This window comes from Pinus tabuliformis, chromosome 2_2 (genome assembly GCF_031772625.1).
Source record: "Pinus tabuliformis cultivar Carrire ecotype Pingquan chromosome 2_2, CPIR1, whole genome shotgun sequence".
In the NCBI taxonomy this organism is placed as follows: domain Eukaryota; kingdom Viridiplantae; phylum Streptophyta; class Pinopsida; order Pinales; family Pinaceae; genus Pinus; species Pinus tabuliformis.
The window spans coordinates 248,519,660-248,544,414 of NC_142300.1; the positions used below are offsets into that span (position 1 = coordinate 248,519,660).

Sequence of the window (24,755 nt, forward strand, 5' to 3'; positions counted from 1 at the left end):
ATGTCATAGCGTCACTCCCTCTGCTGATCGATTTGCCTCCCAGGAACTTTGATTTTCACCTCTCGCTCTCACACCCCGGCTTCTGGCTTCTGATATTGATTCCTCTAGCAAATTTTCGGACGTCCTCAAGGCTTCTGTGCTGCGTCTGCGTTAGCCTACGCTGGCCAACTTAGCCACTGCGCTGCCTCTCCCAGATCTCTCCTTGCCTTCTCTGCTGAGTATTCCCTGATTAGGAGAAATCTCCAACCAGAACTATCCCTGCCCCTCATTGCAAAAGATCACGTCGAAATTCTTTCCGGTAGCTGCTCTGCTTTAGAAAATTGATCTTCTAATCTTCACTCGATGTGTTCTCCATGTGCCCATCGATGTCCTTATAATCCTCCAGTTCAGAACCAACGGCCCAGATTCGATTCTAATCATTGGCTTAGATCATTTGAACTCGTTCTCCGTCTTCTTCTAGAAGTTTCACCCACAGTTAGATTAATACCCTTTAAAACTTAATTAATTATTTTAATAAAACTGTCTCCGGGTGGAATTTCACAAAACGATTTTTGGTATTGGAGAATGCATGTGTCTAAGCCTCCTTGCAAATTTTGAGACTTAGAGCACATCCAATGATACCAAAAATAAATACCCCCTCTTAGCGAGGAATGTGCTCTAGTAATGCAACCTGCTGAAGCATTACTCTAACTTTGAAACATCTCCCTTTGCGCTGCTGATGTCTGACATCGTTGCCCATCAACTACTGCGGAAATGTTGCATTTGTACTACTGTTGGCCCTGCCATTGCCAACGCTGAATCTGTACTACAACTCCCTCTTAAATTCTACATTTGTGTTGCTGCTAGCACTGCCACTGCCAACACTGCATCTGCACTGCAACCTTCTCCAACTGCTGCTACTACTGCACCAGCAATGGAAAAGCATCCCAAAATACTGAACAAGTGTTCAGTATGATGCATCTCGTTGCTGGAGTATATAGATCTCAAGTAGCTGCTCTCATGCCCTAATGCCATGTGAAGTTGTTTGAAGACCTCCATGATTGGGTAAACCTCTCCCAAACCATAAATTCTCCATGACTCCATCTCCCTAGAGGTTAAGGCACTAGTCCTTCCATAGGTGGTCACCTTTAACGAATATTTCTCTCATCTCTCCTTGTCTTTCTAGGCCTAACCTCCATAGGTCACCTAGGGCTAATTTTTCTCTCATTGCAACCATAAAAAAGTTCAATCTCTTGCCCATAATTGCGCTAGGGTTTTCTCTAGAGGCCCTCCAAATTTTAGGAAATTCTTACAGTGGGATCTTAAGATAAAGCAAGCCCTAGCTCAAGGATCATTCCTTGCCCTAGGTTTACATTTGCTAGTGTCCTCATTTGATCATTGTATTCTATTTCTAAGAATATTTGTCCTTTGATCCTCTTCCCTTCCACAATTAGATCAACTCCACTTCCTTGATCTAATTTTGGGTCTACTTGGTCCTGTGTGGTCCCACAACTTTACTACCCCAACTCCACAAAGATCACATAAAGAACAATTCTCCATAAGGATTTCTTGGCCTATGAATCATCTTTACAAGATATATTCCCAAACCCTAGCCTCAAGAATCCTATTAGCCCTTCCTAGAGAGCCTATCACTTTGCTTTCCATGCAAGAAAGCCATATAACTGAGTCTCTCTCGTGAATAGGCCTTCGACATTATCCTTCATCTTTTCATTGACATATTCATTGTGATTCCTCTTAAACCGGGTCTCCTCCAATTGGTGAAAGTCTGGAAAGATCAGGGAGCCTTAGCTAAGGTGACAATGGGCTATCGCTCCATTGTTGCCCTTGACCTAGTAGTTGTTATATAGGATCCCCTCCTAGGACCCCTGCTAGTTTGAGCGGTAACAGACCCCACAACGTTGTGACTACATCCTTTAACAATCCCTTCTGTGCTACTGGCCCATTGCATTATTCTCTCATCGGCTCCCTTACACCTAATTCGACTCCCACGTGTGCTGCCATTCACCTGAATTATGTCGACCGATCAATTGTCCACTCTTGCAACGACTGGGTGGCTGACAAGCCTATTGGCCAACCACTCAACCTGTCCCATTTTTTTATTTTTTATTTAACCTTTAAATTCAACTGTCAACCATATATTATTTTCAGGAAGGGATTTTTTTTCTTTTTGCCGTCGTACATCATATGACCTTTTGATTCTTGGCCTGAAAATTTTTAAATGTGCATCTCGTACAATCATTATTGAAGATGGTGTTGACGATATTTATATGAACTTGGCACCCAAAAGATTCTTGAGACTAGTTTCTCAAAGTTTACCATGTTAAATCTTGATCCTAGCACATGACAATTAGTTCCTACTAGTTTATTATTGATTTTCTGAATAAAAGGACAACTAGATTCTTAACACAATTATTCAGTGGAAGCAAAGATATTAACCAGTCTCAATCACATGTGACATACAAACTCCAATCAACAATTCTTCATTAACTTCATACTCTGAACCTACTCGGGCTTCTCTCTTCGGATAATGGCCCAATTGAAGAAAATACATTTACAACATACCTTAGATCTAATCTAGCTGATTAGGCCCTAGATCTATCGTTGATCCATTTGGCTAATCGGGATCTCCAATGTTGTACCCTTGCACTTTCTTCAGATCCGACACACTTGAGGATCTCACTCCTTAGTTGAGAAAATCTCTCTCTCCATGGCTTGTGCCATTGTATTGTTTGTCTTTCTCCTCTCCATAGCCTTGCTTTTATAATTTTTTGTTGAACTAAATCGCTAGCCCTAATCTCCAGAGTGATGGGTGGCTAAGATTAGATCTCATCTCATTTGAGATTAAAACATAATCATTAAAGTAAATACTTTACTTTTCCTAAGTTTCTTTAGCTCAATAGGCAACATAATTAATTATGTGCTTTTCCTAAATTAACTTAGGCTAAGTTACAATAGCGACTTACTCAATACTTGAGCAAGTGTCCTAAGGAGATTTTGGGCATCTTTTGCACATGTAGACACTCTTAGGCCTGAGTAGAAGTTCCTGCCCGAGCTGCAAACATCAACATGCCTAAGGGCACCTACAAAGAATTTGCTCCTTTTGTTTTGATTTTTGCTATTGGTTATAGTTGATCTAATAGTCGAGATTAAAACATAATCATTAAAATAAATACTTGACTTTTCCTAAGTTTCTTTAGTTCAATAGTTGACATAATTAATTATGTGCTTTTCCTAAATTAACTTAGGCTAAGTTACAATAGCAACTTACTCAATACTTGAGCAAGTGTCCTAAGGAGACTTTGGGTAACTTTTGTACACGTAGACACTTAGGCCTGAGTAGAAGTTCTTGCCTAAGCTACAAACATCAACATGCCTAAGGGCACCGACAAAGAATTTGCTCCTTTTGTTTTGATTTTTGCTATTGGTTATGGTTGATCTAACTTGGTGAATTTATGGTATGTGAGCATCTTGTTTATCATTTTAAGTGCTGCTATAAAACTACAACTTTCTTTATTTGAATTAAGGTTTGGTAAAGAGATCAACATAGATCTACCTCTTATGACATCAACATGAGGGACATCCTAAAGACTTTTGGGAGGGATGCCTCGTTCCCCTAATGAAAGTTGCATAAAGATGACCATAAATTCATTTTCCCAATTTTTTTTATAATTCATTTCTTTCTTGGTGACTCCCAGGCTTGATTCAACTGCACAAATAGGGTTTTCAAATCCTGAACTCCTCTATTGCATCTTTTTGGATCGACAGACACAATATTGTATTTATAATTTTATTGTTTTTAATTGGCAAGTCCTAGGGATTTGTTATTTGTATTCCCAACTCTATGTTTATGTGAGCTTCAAAGATCTAAAATGTTAAGATTTGTATTTATTTTTAGAATATATTTCTATGGTGCCATCCCTTGTGCTGTATTTGGGGGTATGTCTAACCGACTATGAAACTCATTCCCCATTCCAATTCCAATACTAGTGTGAATATATCCTATTTCAGATCCAAGTTGCTAGAATTATGTTGAAATTGTCATGCAGAACCAGCTTGGTTGGTTGGTTCCAACACAATTGTGTTGATTTCCTTGGTAGTGCATTGATTGCCAAATAGGCGTTGAGGAAAAGTAATTTCTCTAAATGCATATGTCATGTGTGATATTGTTTCTTATTTTTGTGTACAAATCTCGTCTCTTTAAATTTCAAATTTGGAGTTGTTTTAGTTGATGATGGACAATTGACATAAAATTGATTATGGGATCATGGATGTTTCAATGTACAAGTGAATCATATTGAATTTCTATTATTTGATGGATGGTCTGTTCTATAAGCCATAAATTAAAATAAATTTCATCATTCATTGTTTTCTATTTTTTCTATCCAATTTATTGCGTGTTTCTTGAAATTTGAAAAAGATACTACTTTGTGTACTTCATGTAACTTAATTTTGGTTTCTAAGTTGATTTAAAGTGATCTTTACTAATATTGTAGGAGCCACAAGTCAATGATGATCATCAAGCAAAATCAAGTTGTTGGGGGCATTTCTTATCGCCCTTATCCTAGGTATGACGTGTTTTTCTCCCTAATTTATCTCAATCGTGTAGTGGTTTTCTCATATGAACTAATAATTTGCCTATACAAGGAGCTATTTCGTGACATATAAAGATATTTGTTCACAGGCTAGTGGCCATTAGCGTGCAGGTAGTTAATCACATTTGAGATTTATCACCTGTGGTTTGATTGCTAACTATGATTATGCGATGAGACCCAATAAGCCATATGATTGTGTGATGGTGGTGAGGTTGTTGGAACAAGAGTTACATTGGTATAATCCTAGTTTGAATTTTGATCATTACGGAAGCAAAACACGCAAAACAACACAACAAACATTGATTATGCTAAAAGGAAGCGGATCGCCCATGTACAATAATGATGATGAGTTGGGCAACAACTCCAAAGAAATGGGCAAGTATAGATATAATAAATATATTATTATTTTTTAATTGTATAAATATATAATATATAAGTTCTTCATCATCATATATATGAAGACACACAATTGTTTTTATGTAATAAGCAGTAGCACACAACGAATTCTTTTAGACGATGCTAGTACCTCTTGTTATCTCATATTCTCCCTAGAGAAAAAGTCCCAACCTCACAAGGGGGAGAACCTAAGGATACAAACAGGCAAAGCCACCCATTGTCACCTGGACGGCCTTGCTTCTCACTTCTAGGTTTCAGATGTGCAATTTTCCTAGCCTAAGGTGGGGTTTCCCTACGTTTGATTCCAATTCCAATTCTAAGTTTGTTGTTGTGTATGAATGATGACGTGACTTAGATTAGATGTGATGCTTTCTTAAAATGATAACTTGTTCAATGATTTATTTCAGCAAAACATTAATCAGATATATCAATCAATTGCAATAATATACTTTCATTCAACTCCATGATTTTAAGCAAGTGCTTCAAACAGCCCAGAAATATGATTATGCCTTAATAGTGTGATTGCTTGAATTAGATCAATTTAATGATGAGTGCTCAGGCATGGATATTATATTACAACATCAAAATGCTAGCAAAAAATTGTCCAATTAATCATTTATACCATCTCAACAATAGAGGTATGCACCTTTCCCAAAATTTGTTTAAACCATATTTGAACGGTGTAAATTTAGGAACCATCCCATAAATTCATGCACTAGGTTATTGACCGTGTGGAGCATCCTTGTTCAAGCCTATTCGACCATGTAAGATTATTTTATCATTGCACTGCAATTCATTCACTTCCTTTAAAGATAAACAATATTTGCCGAATAGCCATACACTAGTGTGAGACTGTAGTTCATGATAGAAGGATAAAATATCCTCATAGTTTATCAAACATTTGTTTTATCACATCTCACAGAGTTATTGAATTCCCATACTTGGCAAAAATTAAGTATCAACCAGTCATAATATTAGATGGGATAATTGTCATGAATGCATTTTCAATGCATTAAAATTTGCAGTGTAAGAAACAATTTGATGATATCACATTTGAAAAGCTGATAGATTTAATCCTTGCAAGAGCATAACATATGCGAGTGTGGAATCCATATATCAGAAAATTATGTACAATGTGTAGAAACCATAATGAAACATGAAACATGAGCAAATGCGTAAACTGGTGATCTTAAATCAACCTCATATAATTAAATTTATGTCCAAGCATGGGTTTGTGTTTGCGTTGTATAGTTAGGGTTAGTATCCTTTTTAGGAGTAATCTGCTCTTTGTTTGTACATTGAATTTTCAGTGGCAATTGCATTGGAAGAATTTCAGGTTTCCCGTCTGAGCGGGATATTGCAGAGTCTGCGATTTAATTAGGGAAAACCACGGAGCCAAGCATATCAATGTCAGATAAATTCAGGGTTTGATAAAAAATTCGATTAACCACGCCCATACCACATATTTTTTAATTCACTTATCTTACGCAGCAACAGCTAAAAAAAAAAAATCGGACTTGAAGAATCAAGTGGAACAAAGAACAGGCTGACGGGAAATACTATTTTCGAAAGGTGTCCATTCAAAGCCGTCATCCAATACTTCGGCTTAACTTTCCCTGTGTTCTTTGCAGAGTAAACAAAAATACGGTGAGCTCCAAACTTAGCATGGGCAGGGACGAAAAGTGTAAAAAATCTGCAAAGACTGCTTGAGTCGGGTTGCTGCATGAGCAAGGCTTAGTTTCTGCTTATGGCTGGCTATATCACCAAATGAAAATTGACCCTAAAAAAAATTGCAGGTTGCCTGAGTCGAGGATTGGCTGCGGGTTGTGGTGCTGTGGGGCAACTCTGACAAAGTCGAATTCGTTTCGTGGCTGTGTGGAGGTGAGGCCTGGCAGCGAATGAGGAATGTCGCCGGTGCGCTGGAGCATGGGCGTGGAGAGCCAAATAACCACGAGATCGAAAGCTTGTGATTGCACTCGTGGGGTTTCGGCTTTGATAGCAGAAATGGCCATGTGGAGGTGGATCAGTCAGACTGCGTGGAGGTATCACTCGGAAGGAGCTGGCCGAGAGAGGTTCAGCGCTAAGGCTGGAGTGCATGGCCGTGGAGTTTAGATGGTCTGAGGATCTGACGTCGACGGGTGGTTCGATGGCCCATTTTCCATTGTTTTCCATTTTTTTGTGCTTTATTTTTAAAATTTTTAACCTAAATAAATTTAAACCTAACTTTTAATTATTATTATTATAATTTTTTTATTAATTCAAATTTAAGTCAATCCTAATTTAAACTATAAAAAATTAAGTCTGTTTATTTATCTATTAATTTTTTTTTTTTCCTTAATTTCTCAATTTTAGATTAATGTCCCATGAAAAGAACTGTAATTAAATTAAAATGAATAAAATAAAGCTTTAAAACGAAATCCTAACTATGGAATTGCGGAAATGAAAATACTCTTGAAAAAATATAAATAACTCGAATATAAATTTGATTTTTCTATTTAATTTTATTTAAATAGAAAAATACCGAAATCCTACAACATATAAAAATGAGAGATTTGCATACCACATTCAGGAGATTTAATCGAAATTGTTTACTGGAATCACTATTTATGCCTTTGCACTCTGCTAATGATGGAGCTGCGAATTCCTTCCACTCGAAGTATAGAAGAAAAATCATGTACCCCTGCAAAACATGACAAAACCACTACCTTTTAAGGGGTTAAATCTATAACAAGTATTTAACTAGATCAGAAATAAACACATATATGTGAAAACAAATAACATGAAAAAATTTCAAAAATGATTCCTCTTAGATATTTTGTATGATGTAACAAAAAATATCACCTGCAAAATGTTTATAATGACCACAACGCTTGAAAAATAAGTTGCCCTATAGTATCTTGATAAATATATATAAAAAAAGGTCTAAGGGAAAATTGTAATCACTGGCGGATTTTTTTTACTCGTCTCCAAATATCTTCTTTATTCGCAAAGCCTTGTGAGAGGGAACTTTGCTACTTCAGCCTACACACACTTCCACTTTATTTTTTATTTTTATTTTCATTTGGTTTTTTCTAGGTCCTCTTTCTTTGGATAGGCATTCTACTCTTGAGTTTCTTTGTGAGGAGCGCGTGGGGGGGGGGGGGGCTGTGGTGTGTGGGTATGATGAAATAGTTTCTTTTCTTGAGTTTATTTTGCTCTTCACCTTTTTAGCCCTTTTTTTGGCTGGATTTGACTTTTTTGAGGCTGTTTTTTTCTTATGATCCTTTTTAGATGATCTTTTGTGAGTTAGCCATAGGTTAGGGGGATTTTGTCTCTTATGGATGGGATGGAAAATGAAAAATGTTTAATGAAATGTGTTTATGCTACCCAACATGATTCCCTTGTAGTACCTAGTGGTCTAGCTTAATGGCACACTTATCCAAAATTAATTATGTCCTAGTGGTTAGAAATAGTAACATGATAACATATTTCCTAAGTTAAAAGTGATAAAGAATCCATCTGCTGAAATATATACAATAAGGCGAAACCTTAACATCATTTTTAGATGAGGAGGTTAAGCAATGAAACCATACCAACCACTAATGAAAGCAACATGAAATATCATCTAGCACATTTGAGATCAGGGGCATGGGGAAATGATACACCATTGTGAATCACTGATGAGCACAAAAATGTAATTGATGAGCGGAGAATAGTCGATCCAGGCTCAGTGGAAAATCTCATCCAACTAAGTGTGTCTCTATTTCAGGCAACACCTCTCTTTCCCTTGGGTCTATCGAGATGAACTTTTGAAAACTTTATAAAGGCTTCTTCTTTGTTCTATTGTTGAACTTGACGAATTCATCTTACAATGCACTCTACATATGGGTCCTTCCTCTCCATTTATCGACAACTGCAAAATCAAGAGAATATGATCATTTGGTCAAAACGATGGGTTATAAAAGCAATAGAGGATGGTTTTAAAGTTGTTGCCTTAGGTAATTGTGATGCAAGACATGCTTCTCAATCTCAAGTTGTTTCATAGTGACATCTATGGGCCTCCCACAACTCAATTTTTTAGGGGAGCTAAGCACTTCCTCACCTTATTTGACGAAATTCCTACACATGCCACCATAGTATCCTTTTCACTGTTTCTCACAGATGATTCTCTTACAAGTCATTCTCAACATGTTTTAGTAGATCTATCTCTTTCTCGTCGTGATGTTGATGACAAAGACCTTAATGATGACTCATTCAGATTCTATCCTTCAAAAGTATTTTCTTCTATGCCTATGCTAGAGACCATTTTCATTAGCTTATGGAATTCAACTAATAAGGGGGATGTGGTGTTCAAGGGGGGATATAATGTCATGTCCTCTCTATGTAGCTCCTATTTGACATTAAGGGGGGTTGTGAATCTTGTGATGTAATGCTTCTCTGTTAAGGGGAATGATGAAAATAAGGGTGTAATTGGTATTATATTGAGCCATAATTGACATTATATTGAGTTAGGTATATATACCTACTCTCATTCGTATTTTGACCACAATCGACCTTATGTTGAGTTGGGTATCTATACATCTAATCTCATATGTATATCGGCCAAGATAGACTTTATATTGAGTTGGGTATCCATATAATCATACAATCACTCTCATATTTATTTTAACCATGACCAACTTTATATTGAGTTGGGTATCCATATAATCACTCTCATATTTATTTTAACCATGACCAACTTTATATTGAGTTGGGTATTTACCCGATTTCATTTGTATTTCGGCCACGATTGTGCATATTGAATTGGGTATCTATTAATGTTATTGGAACCAGATTGGAACTAGTGGAATTGGCTTGTTTGATTGGTTTGGAGGCAAAACGGATCTGATCGATTGCCTTGAATAGGTTGGTCCTATACGAAATTGGCTGGTTTCTTACGACTTTGCATGACATGTCTAAGGACCCAGAAAACTCAAATTTGTTTAAAAAGAACAATAATTTATGAGTGGGTAGCCTAATACTCATCCCTAGGGCCTTGTTACCCATCAAAATGGGTAACCCTATAGGAGAAAACTTTATCCCATTCTTCATATCCAACCGGCCAACCATCCAACCCTTTGCAACAACCACTAGCTGATGACGTGCCATTATATCTCCGCCACCTGCATCAACTATATGCTTCTCACCCATCTGGCAAGAGCACATGGACGAAGGTGGGCTTTCAATCAAAAGGTACTTTATTCATTTTGTAATTGGGTGCTTATGCTTGTTTGTATTTGAGCATTTGATATGGATTATGGGGTGACCTGGAAGAAAGAGGGGTTTTGAATGTGATCTTGTTCCCTCACCTTAAATGGGGGGTGAATCTTTGATTCTAGTATAGTCGGACCTCCCCTAATGGCCCAATGGGTATAGGAGGGGCACTACTTGGGAAGCCTTGATTGAGATAGCGTAGTTCCATCTATCCTTATTCCATACTTACCACTTTCCATCATACATTACAAGCCCATATCTCACATCCATTTTTGGGGTTCAATTGACCATTGGTTCTCTAGGATTTGGCATCCATACATCCTCATACCTGGGTAGGACCCGAAACTTTGCCCTAGGAAGTTGATGCAGCTAAAAGAAAAGAAAAGAGCATATCATGGCTAGAAAAATAAAATAAAAAGAATATCAAAATGCAAAAGATGGTTGGGATATACATGTTAACACGTAGGCAAAATCCTAGCACAAGCTCTACTTCACTCATTGTGCCCATCCCTCAGTTGTTGAGCACATGTTGCTCTATTACATCATAAAAGGAACCCTTGCATGTCCCAACCTCGATGAGCAATGAAATGACTCATCTTTAAGGGGTAATGCAACTACTATACATCATTCAAAGCAAGCTCTAACCCTTTGAGCTATGAGCAATAATACAAAGAAAAATCAAGCAAAAGTAAAAGGCACACAAGAGGGGTGGAAAAGAAAAGGCTGACTTGATAACTCTTGCATCCACGATTGCTCCCTCCTCACATCTATACACTCAGGATGTGGATCCCCATGATGCTGGTACCTTTAACCATGTAACTTGGCCGTGGAGTCTTCTCCCCTCCGTACCATCATTATTCACTAACACGTTTCAATTGAAGGATGTGTTACTGCTCAAACTAGCAAGGGTCATAGGAGAGATCCTATGGAGCAACTACTAGGTTAAGGAGCAACAATGGAGCGATAGCCCACTGTCACCTCAGCTAAGGTTCCTTGCTCTTTATGGACTTTCACCGATGGGAGTATACTCGGTAGGAGGAACCACAATGATGAATATGTCACTAGAAAGGTAAAAAGGTGATTTGTAAGGCCCATTCACAAGATAGGCTCAAATTTATAACTTTCTTGCTTGAAAAGCAAGGTGATGGGCTCTCTAGGAAGTGCTAAGAGGGATTTTGAGGTTAGGGTTTGAGAATATGTCTTACCAAGGAAGCCCATAGACTCAAAATGCCTTGTGAATGCTTGGCTTCTAAGTGATCTTTGTGGAATTGGAGCCGACAGGTTGCAGGACCACAAAGGGCCAAGTGGACCCAAAATTAGGTCAACGATATGGAGTTAATCAACCAAGGATGTACTTGACCTATTTAGGAAGGTAAGAGGATCAAAGAAAAAATATTCTTTTGATGATTTGATGCTATGATCCTAATGAGGTCACTAGCCAATGGGAAACCAAGGGTAAGAGTTGATCTTTGAGCTAGGGCTTGGAATATCTCAAGATCCCACCGTCAGAATTTCGTGAAATTTGGAGGGCTTCTAGAGGACACACCAGCACAGTTGTGGGCAAGAGATCAAATTCTTTTGATGGCTAAATCATGAGAAAAGTGATTCCCTAGGTGAACTATGGAGGCTAGGCCTAGAAAAAGAGGGGAAGGTGAGAGAAATAAGCTTTGAAAGTGATCACCTATGGAGGATTAGTGCCTTGTCCTTTGGGAGAGATGGAGTCAAGGAGAATTTATGGTTTGGAAAGAGTTTACCCAATCAAGGAGGCCTTCAAACAACTTCGCATGGCATTAGGGCATGAGAGCAGCTGCTTCAAGGTCTTTATACTTCGATTTGCAATAAATGATGACTTTTCGAGATGCATTTAACATAAATTATCTCTAGGAACATTCACCCATTCATACATGGCCCATGACATGATGCAACGCTATAAAAGATCACAATTTCCACCAATTCGTATAGAAAAAAAGTAAATTTCAGACTTGTATAGCGAAAATCCCAACAACATTCATGTGGAAAAAGTAAATAACAAGAATAAGCATGAAAATAACACTTACATGTAAAAAAGAGTACATCCAACCATCATATTATGCAAATAATGAAGCTCCAACATAAGAGAGAGAAATCCAAACATGAAAATTCATCCATATCATCCAAACTCATCCTCCAAAAGGGGTAGCGAAAATCTCGCAAGAGCTAATAACCCAATCCAAGTGATGATGATGAAAATGAATCATCTCACTTCTATTTATACAATCCTCTAAGGGATTCAAATGGCTTAATTTGGACTAATAATGTCCCTAAAATAAAATAATGTGACAAGCCCACCAAAATAGCTCAATTATACAAGAATAAGCCTCTCAAGAGGATAGAATGATCAATATAATGAGTCGTTGGGCCTTTGAGGAGGCCTAGTCAAATCCAAGGGGTGCCATGATGCAGAACTGGGCTCCAAACATAGTGGACATGGGGTTGGCCCCTTGTTTTCCAAACAAGAACTTGTGGTGCTCCCTAGTGGTTGTGGGTGCACAAGGACATCCTCATGGGTCTCCAAGTGGATCGAAAATGCCTCTAGACCATCTGTAGGGCTAGGATGATGACATAAGCCCTCCCTCTACAATGGGAGACATTCTCTCGACCCTGGAACATTTGCCAAGTGTATGTTGCATGTGTGGAGCCGGTTGGGAATGGTGAACCAGCGACATCATCCTCATCCAAAAGGTGGAACATGAGTAATCAACGAGTGGTGTTGGGGATCCATGAAGTACTCTCTATTATGGTGGAGGCCCATGGCTCTCAACATTCACCCAACAAGTATCAATGTGGCCCTCTGGAGGGCTAGGACCCCGTATAGGGAGACCAAGCCCCAAATGGAGACCCACCTACAATCCTGCATAAGATCGAATTCATCCCCTTGCCCTCCAATAGAACAAATCATCAGAATAATCAAGTAAAAGAGCTTACAAGTCATGGAACCAATAGGGCATTTCATGGTGGCATGCCCTTCCATAGTGGGCGTTGGCACGTACAAATGTCTTAAAGCTCAATAGGGGGTTAATCAAGGACCCTATTAGGTTGTTTCGACCTTTAAAGGGGGTGACATGTCCATGTGTTGTAGCAGCTACAACCACCCTCCAAAATTTTGGCTCGCATGCAAATTTCGGAGCCTACCTTGGATCTTGCGATTGATTATCCTTGGTTGCTTGTTGGTATGTTGATGATTTCAAGCCCCCCCCCCCCCCCCCCCCTTGATCTTAAGAGTTTTCCGTGTTCTCATCTTCATGCAGCATGTGTCATATTTGGGCATAGGGGTTGTTGTTTGTCATACAAAGGGAATGTTGTCTTGCTTCAAGGGAATTGTATGTGTATGAGAGGTTGTCATTACATATACATGTTTCATACTCACCTCACGCATTCACGTCGCGGAGGTTGTTGCATTAAGCAAAGGATGTCTTATGTATTCTATATGGTCTACGTTGTGTCACAAAGTGTCCATGTGTGATCATAGTCGATTCCTACCAATGTTTGCATATGTTTCACTGATCTCACACTTAGCCATTTTCCCAAGCAACCTAGCCTCATCCAGCTTCCCGAAACTGTGCACTTTGCTTTTGCAACCATCAAGCTTCCTCCCTTGCTTGCTGAAACTCCGTAGTGCACAAAGATACCAACCTCCCTTGCATGCTGAAACCTCGTAGCCCACAGAGGCCCCAGCTAGCACTGCTCTCCAGAAATGCGCAAAGCAGTCCAATTGCACTGCACTCAGAAATTGTGCAGAGGTGTCTTCCCAGGATCCCCGTCTCGCAGCAGTGCTTTGAGCCTTAAAATTGTGCAGTGGTGTCCAAGTTGTCTGGTCGGTCTTGCAGGCAAAAACTGCGTAGACAGGCCTCTCGGGGCCTCATTCCGGTAGCAGTCACTGTCCGCTGAAATTGCGCGGATCTACCTCTCAATGACTACAAGAAAAGGTGACACGCTGAAATTGCTTCCAAGGAGTTGAGGAGAAGGACCAAGGAATCGAGTAATGGAAAAGATCAGGACCGCATGCAAACTCTGTCGGATGCATGATCATCTTGAGGGTAAGTATGGTAAGTAAAGAACATCTTCCGAAGTACACCTCTTAGTTGAGTTTGCAGGACTACTTGTCATTTTCATATCATCCAGTCCTCAGTAACATGCATGTGCGCAAACACGAAAAGTCATCTCATGTGTTTCTTCTACATGTCTTGCTTCTTTTTCACTTGTTCGACCAACTGTCATCTTCCACATGTTGATTGCTATGTCATGCTTGCGACCTCGTTCTAGTGATGTTGAAGGTTGTGTTTGAGTTGTGTTCGCCATGTACACATCTATCGCACTCACACACAATGTTGTATGCACTGTTGTGCAAGTGTCGTCGCGGTCGTTCAACGATCTATCACAAGCGTCGCGCTTGTCGCTTGCACCGTTGGTCAGTCATGTTGAATATATGTTGTCTTGGTGGTCTAAGGCGTCTTGTCGTCGAGTTATGTTGAGTGCGTGTTTGCAAGGTCGCATATGCACAAATTCACTCACTCACACACTTAGTCATTTTGCTGAAGTTGTGACGGCCGGTTCACCCTTTAACAGTCGGACCTCCATCCTAGAATCGACTCGATCGATTGTCATCCAGAACTACGCAGAAGTGTCCAACAAGCCATTTAAATCTACATTGCCCGCACGCTGATCAACTAACCCTCTTGTTGGTCAACCAGAGAGTTTGCCCGGGCAGTGACCCTGAGACTCGTTCCCCTCAAAAATTGCGTAGAAGCTGCAGACCTTGCACGCTCCGCTGACTGAGGAAACTGCGTAGACATGCCGGACAGACACCAAGTGCCAGTCCCTGTTTCCCTCCAGGAATTGCGCAGTTTTTCTAGCTAGCTACCCAGTCAGCCGACCCGCTGCTCAACTAGAAAACTGCGCAAATTTTTGAGCAAGCCCCTCAGTGGCCCAACATCCCGCTCATCTCAAAAACTGCACAAAGGTGTTCAACAGGTCAATCTCCTAGTAGTTGCACAGTTTTTGTCTCCAGGAACCTCGCTGCCAGCTCCCTTCAGGAATTGTGCAGTTTTTGCTGCCAAGCCATCCCGTAGCTCTCTGCTAGCTCCCTCCAGGAATTGCGCAGTTTTTGCTGCCAAGCCTCTTGAAGCCCGCAACCAGCTCCCTCCAGAAATTGCGTAGATCTGCCCTCCAATGGAGCCAGATCCCACGGACAATCATTGCTGATCTAGATTGCCCATGTTAGTCTCCAAGTGAGCTCTGCACAATTTTCACTAGCAGTGCCGGGAGCTCGCATCCAACCTTGAAACTCGCCTCGTTCAGTTTCACAGCCTTGTCCTCTCTCTAAATCACCTGCATCCGAAAAACGAACGATCATGCATCATGGTATATTAGGAGGTTTATGGATTTGATGTCATCTCATTATGAGTGATTGCAAATATAGGTAAATGATAGACATGACGCGACAATGGATGACATGAATAAGGAGAGTACATGCAAAATGATGTGTTCGTGAATGGACGAACAAACGATGCATGCAAAGAGATGTGTTCGTGAATGGATGATCATGGAAATATGTGTTCACGAACGAACGAATGGATGAACATGCGAAGAGTTATTTTAGCGAATGGACAGACATGTCAAGCATGCCAAAGTACAAGCAAGGAACAACGCGCACATGCAACATCAAGCGAACCCAATGACCATCGAGGACTCTACACGCCTTCCCATACAGAGATGATGCTATGATACACCAAGAGCACATCCATCACTTAGCAGCACTACAACTCAGCATGGACACCAGCAACAACATGAACATACTAGCATTGTCGTGTAAAGTCGTATAATGAGTCATCTCCGCCACATCACTACTGTGAGCCATACTGATGTAATCAATGTAATGTAACGTGGAAGTCCAAGAGACCCACATGTAAAGTTGAAGAGTCATGTAAGTCAAACAGTCATGAGGGAAGTTGAACAGTGACAAGGGTCAGCTTCACCCTTGCCTATAAATACCCCTCATTTGTACATGCAAAGGACTTTTTCACCTTGGCTCCTTCCACATAGCCTTGAGAGTCTGTAATCTTTTCTTTGAGGAGCGAGCAGTGGCTCCAACGCCCACCTACAGGGTTAGTGATGTATGGTGTACCGATGTGTCTCAGAACTTTCGCTTAATTCAGAAGCCTGTTAACAGGCCAACACGTTTTCACACGTGTTGTAATTGTTTGTAAGATTCACCTTGAACACTTGTAATACATGTTGCTTTAACATGTGTTAAACAATTGAACTCATTCAGCTAATCTAATACATATATTTATGAAAATGTGTTGTATAAGTTGTTAACGCTGTCTTCCCGTGTTGGTTACCTCCCCAGACATCAGACATAACCTTTCACGTAAGCTTGTTATAATGACCGTTGCACTCGCGCGGACTGTCCCGTTGGGTGTTGTACGTGCTATCTTCCCTTATGTGTTGTGACTGCCGCATCTGTGTGGACTGCTCCTCTGGACACTGTGCATGTCCTGTTGTGTTGTGTGTCTCTGAAAGAGTTGGGACTTCCTCCCTTTCGACTGGAGACTCACTTCCACCCTCTCTTTGCGGTGAAAGAACCTCGACACAAGTAACACTAGCCCTCACCAGGCACGCGAACCTCACTGTTCTTAGACAAAGCAAACCACTCTCATGAGCTGACAAGCAATTGCTAAGGCATATCTTTAAGATAATGGCAACCGGGCCATCGTACCGAATGGGACTCCTACACCAAACGGTGTGAGGTCTAGTTGGGACTTCATACTAGGGAGATCCCCTGAATGTTGGCGAGGCCAGCACCGTCAACATTTTGGCTCTAGGAGGGCCAGATGACAATATGAGTCCTCACAATCTGGGTTGAATCTTCGTACATCTGTCATGGAGTTTGTTACAGTTCACCCTTCGAAATGTTTGTCCAACGGACATATCTTTCATGTCGAGAGGGAGTTCTGGGATGACTTGTCACAAATCACATATGACGATGAAGGCGAAGTGGCTTGGCCTAAGCACTTAGATGACTTCCATGCACTCAATCGAGAACGTGGAAGGTTTTAATGAAACAGAGGTCTATTCATTGCTCACGCACACACTCACGACCACCCATTGCAATGGTGTAGCATACTGCCTCATAACTCCGTGCACTCATTCAAGCAATTTAGTGATCTAATTGAATATGTTTTTCACCATTTTGATCCTGAACCACTTGATAAAAAATTGTTAAAACCATGGAAGGCCCCACATGAATCGCCTATGGATTTTTCACGACGCTTCCGTTTATTCATGGTTGAAGCTCTGAAAAGTCAAATGAAATTCCAATATCTCATGGATAGATTTGAATATTGCTTTACCAAATCACTCTGTCCCAAGATGAAGTTGAACTTCAAACCCTGCTCGGCATACTTCGGTGATGGAGCTGCGCAATTACAAGTGGACACAATCACTGTCACAAGTCACTGTTTGCCTTCCCCTCATCAAACAGCTCCACCACCGCAAAATGATGTGGGAGAACATGTGCACACGCCTGTTCAACTGTCACATCCTCCCACCCTCACTATTCTCAATATCTGCTCAGATTTGGTTGGGAAGCCCATGGGTTGTCATACACACTTGTTACCTCAACCTCCGTCTCCGCGTTCTACTGATCCTCCGAATTGCATTGTCTTGTGTTTTTCTGTTCCAGATTCTACACCTGTTGTGAATGAGGATCAAGCCATCAATGGAGTTGATGTTGCACAACCAACTTGCGTTGTCATTGACAGAGAGTATGACCGAGCATCTGAGCACGAACCCGCGATGAAGGATGACCTCCTTCTGTCCGTGCCTCCTCCGCTTTTTCCTGACATCGTTGGTGATTTTGTTATCTCTAATTGTCCTTGTGTTAATCTATGCACAGATGCATCTACTTCTGATCATTCGCAGAACGCATCGGATGTCAGTACATCATTTGACAGCGGAAAGGACAAATTCTTCATTAAAAATCCACTTGATCTTTCATCTGCTTTTTTCGGAAATGCAGAGGGTGAACATTCTTGCTTCTCATCTACCCCTCTGTATGATTCATCAAATCATGAGGATGCCGACAAACATCCTGGATTTTCTGATCATGGTTGTCGTGATCTCTGTACTTCTTCATCTAATCAGGATGTTGATTCACTAGTTGTTACTCTGTCTAAGGCATTGGTCTCTGATGATTTATCTATTGACGAAGTGGAAACCCCCTAGGTTGTCGAGGCACTTCAGCCTGAGCTGATGGTTATGTTCTCTTGGCTGTCCTGAGGTTAGTTCCACTTCTGATCAGAAAATTTGCGAAACACCCGAGGCTCCTCATCACTCATCTGTATGCATTGAAGATCAATCCAACACAGATTTTGCTTCCTCCACCGGAATCACATGATCCCATCGCTTGCGCACTGGAGGAATCATTATCAACAAGCACACTTGAAAGGCATAAGTTGTCTATTTTTCTCATGTTTGCTTGTTTGTCACAGTGAAGAGAGTGCATATGTGTTGGAAATACTGACCGGGGGGGGGGGGGTGAATCAATATTCCTTTTCAATTGTTACTTTTACCAGTGAAATCAATTATATTTAGAACACAAAATGAGCAATAGGAATAAATGCTTTTATTAATATAATCTTTATGATGAATCAAGTACAATATATATAGGGCTCCAACCCTTGATGAAGACACTGATCTTCAATCTCCCAGGCTCCAACTTGTTTCCAAGCACCAACTTGGTCTTTTGTGAGGCTCCAACCTCTAGGGCACTGACCCTATCTTCTTAAGGCAACGATCTTGTGTTTAGAGGCTCCAACCCCTAGGGCACCAACCCTTCTCTGGTACAGACTCCGACCTGGTTTCTTGAGGACACTGATCCTTTAGGGCTCCAACCCCTAGGGCACCAACCCTTCTCTGGTACAGGCTCCGACTTGCTTTCTTGAGGACACTGATCCTTTAGGGCTCCAACCCTATCCTTCAAGGCACCCACCTTGTTTGTTTGAGGCTCCAACCTTCAGGGCACCAACCCTCTGGGCTTCATCCCACTGCTATACTTTGTCTAGATATGTTTATAGTAATTCATGGCTCCAAAAATCTACAGCTTCACTTTTGTCTCTATGCTACATTATCAATGACAACCTGTCTTCATATGAAGGAGTCTTCACAATTCTTCATATTGCCCAATAGGGTCTGCAAAGTTTACCTCATGATGATTTCAACAATGCATCATGATCTTCAATAAAGTCTCCAAGATCTGCTGATGCTTATCAACAAGATATATGCGGCAGGCCTCAATGTCTTTACAAAACAAGTCTCTGTTTCAACCCTTTGTTCTTATTGTCGCGGTAACTGCTTCAGGAGTGGCGCTTCAGGAGTAATTCCTTCAGAGGAGTGATTATTGCGGCTATAGGTTGTGTATTCAATTAAAACGACCCTGTCTATGCAGTCTTCTTAACAGATTGCGGGCTACGCTTCTATGGATTCATTCTAGGTCCGATCCTTTCAATGAATAACCCAGTCCATAGAATGCTCGACCTTTTGCTTCCTTCTTCTACTGCTGGACCTTCGGCTTCCTTCTGCGCTTGCTCGATCTTTGGCTTCCTCTTTCACTCACTCAACCTTTTTGTGTTCCTTCATGTTCACGAGTTGTGAACTGTCCTTCTGCTATTTGTTCGATGCTCAAGATTCAATTTCCAGAAATGAGGCGTCTTAACTTGTATTTATATGAGTTTCACCAATGACTGAAAAGACACATTTATTGGAGGGAGGCCGACTTGTATATTAAAATATATCGAAGAGTCTTCCATCCAATTATATCATAGACTTGATTATTCACGGAAACCACATAAAGAAGAGGCTATACCCACAGAGAGGTCCCACATGCCACGTCACTGCTTAAATCCCGCAATCACAACTTTATGAAAATCCTGCAATCGCAACCCTTTTGGCTTCACGATATAACATAGCCGATGCCCCTATTTTCGACGGAGCGGATGCGATGTGATATTAAACAGTTGTTAATAAATCCGTCGGGTCCACAACTTTATCGCAATCGGCAGTCCGCAATAATATCGCAATCAACGGTTTTAAGTGACATCCCTTTTAAGACTTGCGGTACATGACTTCCGACGAGGCGGACGCGATATTACATTAGGGCGTGTTCTATTGGAACAGTCGGGTCTGCATTATTATCACAATCAGAGGTTTTTAAGTGACAAGCCTATATAACTTGCGACGCGAAGGTTCTGGTATGGCGGATGCGATATTGATTAGGGCGTATTGTGATGGAACTATCAGGTCCACAATACTCATGTCGCAATCGGGGAATTCGAGTGGTAACGCATAATAAAGCCGCTGATATATTAACTCTGATGCGCTGTGGAATTTTGTTAAAAAGGTTTTATTACATGCATTGTGAACTTTAAAGAGTTTCCATGGTTTAATATTTGGATGTTTCTTAACTCCTCCGATATGTTAACTTCTCTGATATGTTAACTCCTCCGATTATGTTAACTCCTCTGATATGTTAACTCCTCTGATATTACTTCGATATTTCATGCGATATCTCTGATATGGCTCTTATTCTTGGTACTTGCGATATTTCAATAAAAACAGATTGTAATAGACTCTTACTCTTGGCTTGGCTTTCTTGTGGCTTCTCTGTGATTTCCGATGGCTACTCTTTGATGGCTTCCAATAAACTCTTTCGATAGCTCTTCTTTGATAGCTCTTGTTCTTGTCTTCCAATGGCTTCCCTGATGGCTTTCCTCCTTGGCTTCTTGCTCCTGTTACTTCACAGATCTGCTCTGCTTCTCCTTGGCTTCATATCATCATTTAGTATCCTAGAATATTGCCATATTGACATCAATGACAATCTAGATCAACAATATGTTTATCATCTGTATGTAGTGTGTCACAGCACCATTTTAAGTCCGCAGAATGTCTGTCTTGTGTATTCACTCTTTTCTTTTCTATGGATGTTTTAGAACTCGAAGCGTGTTGGTGTTCATTGTTATATGTTTTGTGTTCACTGGTTCGCTTGACTGTGCTTCTCGCGAACCATGCCTTCAACACCATGGGCCAGCCAATGCATTGGTGGTTGCATTGGAAATATCACTTCACGTGCATATGCCCATACACTGTTTAGCATAGGAGTAGGTGTAGTCTTTGCTTCTTGCTTTGCTTTGCCTTCTGGTTCACATGTTTGTTTGCTTGCTTGCTTGGATTGGTTTTCTTGCTTGCTTGCTTTGCTTGTTTTGCTTTCGCTTTACTTCTGCTTTTTGCTTTCTTTGTTTGCTTGTACTCGTAGGTCAGACTCTTGTGAAACCGTGTTTTGCTCTCGAGACAAGCCAGGCGAATCTAAGAGGATTTGTACAACTATCAACATCTGGTTATCTATTGTCCTCTCTCTTTATGACAAATTTGTTGTCTTCAGTTGATGATGCCTTGATGGAAAATACGTTATGGTCAGAGTGAGTCTTGGTGAAAACACAACGCTTGCGCTCTAACTAGCACCACCTACTCTTGTCGGTTGTTTTGGGTTAACCCTTGTCGGCTCAGTCAAGTAGAGTAAGGGGAGGGGGAAAACCTTAACAAGTATGGCAAAGGTATACATAACATACTTCTCTGAAGGAACAACCTCTTTTGCTCTAAATAAGTCGAGATCCCTCTTCTGCCTCTGAAATAAATAAGTGTCTACGCACAGTGCTTAAAAAAGAAAAATAAAAAATGAATAAAGAGAAAGAAGAGAAAGGCTTCCTGCGCAGAGAGGTGATGCAAGTAACTTCGCTGGGGTACTGACCAGGCTCGCTGGCAGCAGAGCGATGCTTGTGTTCCTGCGTGACTCTGTCGAGGTACTGTCCAGGCCTACTGGCAGCGGAACAATACCAGAGATGAAACTTAAACTCTGACTGTCATATTACTTGTGCACCAATATACCCCTCATCCCCAATCAAAACAACTAAGTTGACTTGGCTTGGAATGTGTGCTGACCGATCAAGAGAATGGTAGGGACTACATCTTTCAATCAAGCTAGTGTGGAAACCACGATGATCAAAGAATCGAACAATACTTCCGGAAGGGTTAGACTCGCTTTTCACGAACCAAGGTCCATACAGAGAGCTGGAGCTCTACCAGTGTGTCACCAAGTGTTGTAGCGGCTACAACCACCCTCCTGTTGACATGGCTAATGTGCACTATGCCAACAAGGGGAACCAACCCGATCGCAAGCCCCAATTAGACCTGTTTTCGTTTGGATTGGCTAGCTCCGACGGGTTTTAAGGGACCCCGTAAACCGCTTGAACATGTCGAAAGATTGCTTCCGGGAGGAAGACTTCAATTAAATCAACAAAATGAAACAACTAACCTCTATGTATTAAATCCTATCTATACTACTTCTAACTACTCTAATCTAGTCCTAGCTACTCTAATCTATCCTGCAAGAGCATGATATAGAGGTTTAAACATCATATATATGTTCAGCAGGAGCGTGATAAAGAAGGTTAAACATCATGCATAGGTTCAAATCCAAATGAATCAATCACTAAATTCACAGCTGGACAAGACTGTATTAAAGTTAAATTGCAATCCAATCACTCATATAGGAATCCACATTCTTCTATGGAATTAAAATTGCAATTGATGTTTAATTTAGTTTCAAATCAGAGACCATTCACAAGTTAACAATGAAACTGAATCACATTCAATTTAACAAGACTAATAGTGAACTGTAAGTCATCAATATGCATAAATGTAAATCACATTTATATTCATGCCAGTAACAACACACTGATCCAAAACAATACAACGAGTTTGAAACTAATGGCTCCTTCTTCCCTAAAAAATAGTCCTCCTCATTCACAATAAAGCAACACTGTTCTCGAAAATCAAAAGCCATTTTTCCTCTTCAGAGGCAATATTTATGCAAAAGCTCTTGACTCTAGGTCTACCCCGCCTCTTCATCTTCCCTACTTCTTTTGATATGCAGATCGAGTATACAGAGATAAAACCGTCAGCGTAACTGCTGCCGCGTAGGAAGCATATTTGCTGGAGCGATTAGTTTCATGAAGAAGTGAACAGATGCGGGCAAAAGGGGTGGCTGTGTGTCGCTTCCTCATGATGAAAACCGGGCCAGCTTTGCTCTCGCACTGTACAACCAACGCGTAGGGCTCCAACTCGGAATGCGGGCAAAAGGGGTGGCTGTGTGTCGCTTCCTCATGATGAAAACCGGGCCAGCTTTGCTCTCGGACTGTACAACCAATGCGTGGGGCTCCGACTCGGAACGCTTGAGACCAGACCTTCAAACCCAACGCTTCTACACATATGGCTCTTCGAATCCACTCCTGCGTCTTTTGCTTCTCACCTGCGGAGATAGCCATCATTAGCTTCATGATTATGAACAATATAACAAAAATATTCATATAAAGCACAAGCGTTGCCTTCTACATTGAAAACCCAATCCCTTTGTTATTTCGAAAAATTTGGAAAACACTGGAAAACAAGGAAAACCCCGCCCTGATCACTCAAACTGGACCTCAAATGTTATATATCGACGCTTATAAATATCGTTGGGTCCGGCATATCGCATATCACAATATGCATGAGCCTGAGGCTCCGTCGATATGCGATATGGCCGCAGACCCAAAAACATATATATATATATATACATTAATACTGCTGGCGGGTCCGCAATATAGGCTTGCCTTTGAAAACTGAGATTTCAATATTTTTGAGAAACAAAGGAATATACGGGGAAAACCATGTCCAGCCATAATGCCAGACTTGAAATGTTATATGCTCAAGTTCATAGAAATCGGCAGATCCGCCACATCGCCGCGCACACTGTGTATAAGGCCCATGCTCTGCTGATATGTGATATGCGATGCGGCCCCGGACTCGACAATGTATATAATGCGGTTAATAATGTCATCGGGTCCGAGGGCCAGTGGCGCGCCATATATATATGCATAAACCTTGGACTTAGGCCGATTGCGATGTGCGACGGGGCTTTCAGACCTGAAAATATATATATATATATATATATATATATATATATATATATATATATATAGATATATCATATTTGATAGGTCGGCGGGTCCTCTATGTCGCTGCACGTAATATGTATAAGGGCCGGGGCTCCGCTGATATGTGATATGTGATATGCGATGGGCTCCGGACCCGAAATGCATACATTTGAGTTAATAAAACCCGTCGGGTCCAGAAGCCATGAATGCCTTGTGTTATTGCGATAGGCCCCGAAAAGGGTTTATGCATGCTTTGTGAAGGATTTCTGCTATAAGGCATTGTGGTGGGAATAATAATGCGATGAGGGTTTTGAGGGGTTAAACAAATCCCGATAAACATAGGAATGAAGGGCTTAAGCGAGGGATTGGTCAAAGGGCTTTACCCATTTGTGAATGGAAGATTGGGCCCTCCATAGAGTTAAAATTACTGGGATGAAAAGGATCATTCAGAGAGATGATATATCAGACT

General features: G+C 40.8%; 1 protein-coding gene across 1 annotated transcript in view; it reads left to right on the forward strand.

Moving 5' to 3' along the window:
* Positions 1 to 24,755, forward strand: part of LOC149192223 (histone acetyltransferase GCN5-like) — a 413,833-nt gene that overhangs the window by 132,070 nt on the left and 257,008 nt on the right. The window contains exon 4 of the mRNA XM_089404505.1: positions 4,494 to 4,565. Within this exon, the coding sequence (XP_089260631.1) occupies positions 4,494 to 4,565 (72 nt within the window). The remainder of the gene's footprint in view (positions 1 to 4,493; positions 4,566 to 24,755) is intronic.